At 38.7% G+C, this 4667-nt stretch overlaps 1 protein-coding gene across 4 annotated transcripts in view; it reads right to left on the bottom strand.

Moving 5' to 3' along the window:
* TTLL12 (tubulin tyrosine ligase like 12) overlaps positions 1 to 4667 on the bottom strand; it is a 62903-nt gene that overhangs the window by 2183 nt on the left and 56053 nt on the right. For 3 of the 4 annotated variants that reach the window (XM_038416830.2, XM_038416839.2, XM_043515731.1), the window contains exons 13-14: positions 2909 to 3047; positions 1065 to 1799 (exon numbers count right to left, since the gene is read on the bottom strand). In XM_038416830.2, the coding sequence (XP_038272758.1) occupies positions 1648 to 1799; positions 2909 to 3047 (291 nt within the window). In that variant the 3' untranslated portion in view covers positions 1065 to 1647. Of the gene's footprint in view, positions 1 to 1064; positions 1800 to 2908; positions 3048 to 4667 lie in introns of those variants that run through there. The other variant, XM_043515727.1, reaches the window with a different exon arrangement.

Here is a 4667-nt window from a genome sequence, read left to right as displayed (position 1 = left end):
TAAAATTTATTACTACTTTTTAATGCTATAATACTTCAAGAAATAAATAGTGCATGTATACAATGTAAAACAGGGATCTCCAACACGTGGCCTGCGGGGTTATTTCCTGCAGCCCACCAAGCTCCCTGCACCCCCGGAGTTATTTCCTGTGGCCTGCCAGGCTCCCCTCCTCCCAGCACACCACATCCCCCCTTCTCTGCCTACCTGCAGGTGCTTCCTGCTGCCAAACAGCAGTTTGGCAGCACTTTCCAGGAGGGAGGGTGGAGAAAAGGTGGGGTAGGGGAGGGGCCTCATGGAAGGGGTGAAGTGGGGGCAATGATGTGACCCCCGGACCAATGTACTAGTCCTCATGTTGCCCTCATGGTGATTCGAGTTTGAGATCTGTGATGTAAAACATCCCTAAGGATTAGCGTAAGATGATGAAGTCTTAGAGTTTGTTAGAAGAGACCCTTATATCATCTAGGCTGAAGGCCATTAAATTTCACCCAGTTACCCCCATAGTGAGCCCAATAGCTTGTTTGAGAAAAGTGTAACTTGTGTTTAGCTAAAGCATAATGCTAATGTGAACTAACGGTTCCTCAGCACACACAAACAGTTTAATTTGGCCAGTACTACTTAGGAAGGGGTAAAATTCTGAACCATAACTCTTGATACAGACTTGCCAAAGATAAAAAGGATTCTTTGTTCTTCCATTGTTTACTCAAAATAAAACACTGTTCCAGGTCTTTTCAGACCTTTGGTAGTTGTAATGGCCCCTAACCCACCGCTCTGAAGTCCCAATTAGCTCTTTGTAGTGCAGTTCTTCATTAATTATTCATTTTGGTATCTGAGATCAAATCCTTAGATAGGCAAGACTCCCATTGACCTTAATGAGAATTTTGCCAGATGATATTCAATCTTAACTGCTGTGGCAAAGGAATGAATTGTTTGATATGTGACAGAGAAGCTACAGTTTCCATCTAATTTCAGCATTACCATACATGCTAAAGAGCTCGAAACTACTAGATTGGGATATATTCATAGACCTCATTCAACTTTAAAAAGACGACAGCTGCTCTGACTAGTTTTTGAGAAAGTATAGTGACCTTTAATTGAAAAAACTAACTCTAATATTGCTGCAATACTTTATTACAAACAGGCTTCATAAATGTTCGCTCATTGGAGTTACCAGATGCAACCCTAAAGTAAGATGCTTCACATCTATTTGTGGAATAAAGCATTTTAGTGCTTGGAAGACAATGGTATTCCACAGAGAGGAAGAGATGGTGTATGATCTCAGACATTCTGATACAGGAATTTATTATTCTAATGCAGACACAGAAAATGTGTACAACACTTCCTGCTATGCAAATAAGGTATACTAGGCTACCTAAGAAACAACAGCTGATTGCTCCAGTTACTATTATACTTTTCTGGGCTTTAATAAGACAATTAAGTCAACACAAGTTGATGATTAGAACTAAACAAGACAAGAAAACACAGATTACTGATTACAAGTACAGTATATGCCCATTCATCTGATAAAAGTTTTCCTTCATTACCATTTTAGGAAAATAGTCGCATAAACAGCTCATAGAACTGAAATATAAATATTGCTGTTAAGCATATCTGTAAAGGAAACAAGTAACCAAGTCGAGCCTTCTAGGCCTAAACAACATATGTCACATGACAATTATTTGTTTCATCCAGAAATAGGGTGCTGAAGACATCATTAAAAAAGGTAGGGTGGTATTTGCAGGCTCTGTCACAGTCAGGGTTGAAGTTCACCTCCAGGACCTGAGGCTGCATAATTCTTTTCCCTGAAAACAAAAGAAAATATTCCATTTTACTACCAGGTACACATGAGACGCTGGGAACCACCTCCCTTTGCTGTAGGGAGACCATAGAAAGAGCCTGAAGATGGTCAACTCCTACTACATACCCAGGGAGGGTTTTTTTTTTGAGGCCTACAGTATGAGGTAGTGAGACACCAAACCCATTCCCGGGGCAAATGCCATAATCTGAGGCCTTGTCCATATGAGAAAGGGGCACTGGTTTAACTAGATCAGAATTAGTGCATCTTTCTTATTTAACCACAACTTTGAGATACCCCTTCCATAAAAGACTGCTTCCCCCTTTATTTTTAGGCACCAAGCCTCCTTTGCTCTTTGTATTGCTCTATTGTTCTCTCTAGTTCACTTGCTACAGAAACAGAGCTGGGTTCCTCAGCTGCAGCACAAAAATCTCTCCCCTCCCACTTATAGATTCCAAAGTCAGAAGGGGACATTGTGATCAAGATTCTAGTCTGACCTTCTGTACAACACAGTCCCCAGAACCTCCCCACTTAGCCATCTACTTCCTCTCACCACTAAAATAAGGTCAGGAGGTTGAGTTTCCCTTTTGAATTTGAATAATGTTTGAAGAGTAAGAAAAATGCATTTTGTACAAATAAAGACAAAAAATGTAGATTCTCTTTCCTATCTGTATGATTATAGTGGAATTAAATCATAGGGTTTACAATAATTACTTTTAGTAGAGACTGCTCTCCTTGTATAGGTGTACCACCACCACTACAATAGGAAAGGGTGCTTGTCATTAGAATTAACCGATAGTTGTAAAGCATTATGCCCACCTATCTTCAAATGTTTACATCAGAATAGCAGAAACAACGGCAGACTAGAGCCAATAAAAAGAATTAGACAGATGCACGGCAGTAGCTCCACTATTATTACTACTAACAAGGAGACCAGATTCCACCCTCGCACACATACAACCTCAAAGACATCAAAACAATCTATTTAAGTATAAACACCATGGAGCCCGCCCTACTATTTTTTTTTTTTTAAAACAGCAAAAACTTTGAGCAAAAAAAACAAATTTAAAAAAGAGAGAATAAATTCAGGTCTCTCAAGGAACAGAAGCATCTTACCATCTCCGGTAGTATCCCACTTAAGCATCAGGTCAATGGCATATACTGCTCGCGACGATGGATAATCACAGATGCCAAGTGGTGCAGGTTTAGCTGAAGCAGCTTGGAATAATTCAGCAAATGCCTTAAAAATCTCTGCCTATTGCCAAAGAGAAGTCAGTTTCTGAATAAAATGCAAATAGTTGCAAGAATTCCATAAAAGTGATTTTTGTAGGTGAAAGTTTAATTTACGAGTTGTATCAAACTGTAAAATGTCATTACAAATGACAAGCCTGCAGACAACAAGAACCTTCAGCATTTCAGTAAAAGGGGTCAAGTTTCTTCAGGAATAATTTAATATTTGTTCCCTCACACCCACCCACATCCATGATTTTCAAAAATAGGGGCCTGAAATTAAGCTTCTAGATCTATATTTTATGTACCTAATAACTGGTCTGATTTTTTAAGTGCTGAGCACCCAGAATTTATCTCATTACTATATACTACAGAAAACCCTAAAAAAAAAAAGTATTATAATGCTGGAATGGAATCCATGTCTAGGTCAGTTTGTACAGCACTACACTTCTGAATCTACCTCAGCAGGTGGAGTGTAAATTAAAAAGGAAAGGAAAGTTGTTCTGTGAATACCATCAGTTACAGCTCAAAAGTTTTGGCATCCAGTTGAATCAATCCACTTTTCTCACCATTTTACAAACATACAAAGAAGATTCCAAATTTTAAAAAACTTGAATTTCCAGTCTGAACACAATGTGATGACATTTCTCAATACAATATGGAGACCAAATAAAAGGATGTCTCAGAGTTATGGCACATGGAGTTTTTAATATCCAAGCTGCATTAAAGTAAAATATACCTCCTGTAAACATAAAAAAACCGCATCTAATTCTTGGTACTTTTTCCAGAATACTCCGAGGGATACTTTGCCACTGTTTAAAAAAAGATTTTCCTTTGTGTAATTTTAAGGCTTATCCTACAACTACTCATATACCCTGAATAGCTTTACTTCCATGAGTAGTTCTAGTGAAATCAACTGAAAAACATGAGTAAGTGGCTGCAGGCTCAAGTGCTTAACCAACCACCTCTGTACTTCCTGGCTCCTGATAAATAGGAACACAAAATATTGACTAGTTACCTTTGCATTCAATTTCTTCTTTTGAGAGCCGCCCACCACCACAAAATAACCCCAGGTGACTGTTTCACAATCCACCCTCTATTCATTTTCATTTGTAGACTTATCACATTTGGAGCTTCTGCACAGCTCTATAGTTCAAACATATCTTGGCACTAGGGAACTGGCAATGTTAAAGCACTTTTGTGGTGACAGGACATTAAGGGGTCTCTGCCTTTTATATTAAGCTCTGATAACATGGAATTCTAAATTTACAAAGATTAAGAGTTAGCTTGGACAGCAACTGAAAGTTCAGCCTCAAAGGAAAAATTTTAGTTCAATATGTTTGGCTAAGGGTCTGAGTTATAAGAACAGAGACATTAGACTTTTAAACTATTCATTTGCCCTTTGTTCTCTTGTAGTAAAAAATCCAAAACGCATCCAAATGTAGGCTCTGTGCTAGCCAACCTTATAGTGGTAACCACCTCAAGAGCAGTAACCAGAAAGGTGTACTTGGTAAAAGCACTCATTTCCATCTGCTATGCCAGAGTGGCTAGCATGTGTTTCACATCCTTCGGAACAGCTTGCTTTGTACTACACTGCAAGAAGGACCTAAATTCTATAACAAGGTCCATGTTTTGTTAGAGTGCT

This window comes from Dermochelys coriacea, chromosome 1, assembly GCF_009764565.3.
Source record: "Dermochelys coriacea isolate rDerCor1 chromosome 1, rDerCor1.pri.v4, whole genome shotgun sequence".
Taxonomy (NCBI): Eukaryota; Metazoa; Chordata; order Testudines; family Dermochelyidae; genus Dermochelys; species Dermochelys coriacea.
This window is presented reverse-complemented; position numbering and strand designations above follow the sequence as displayed.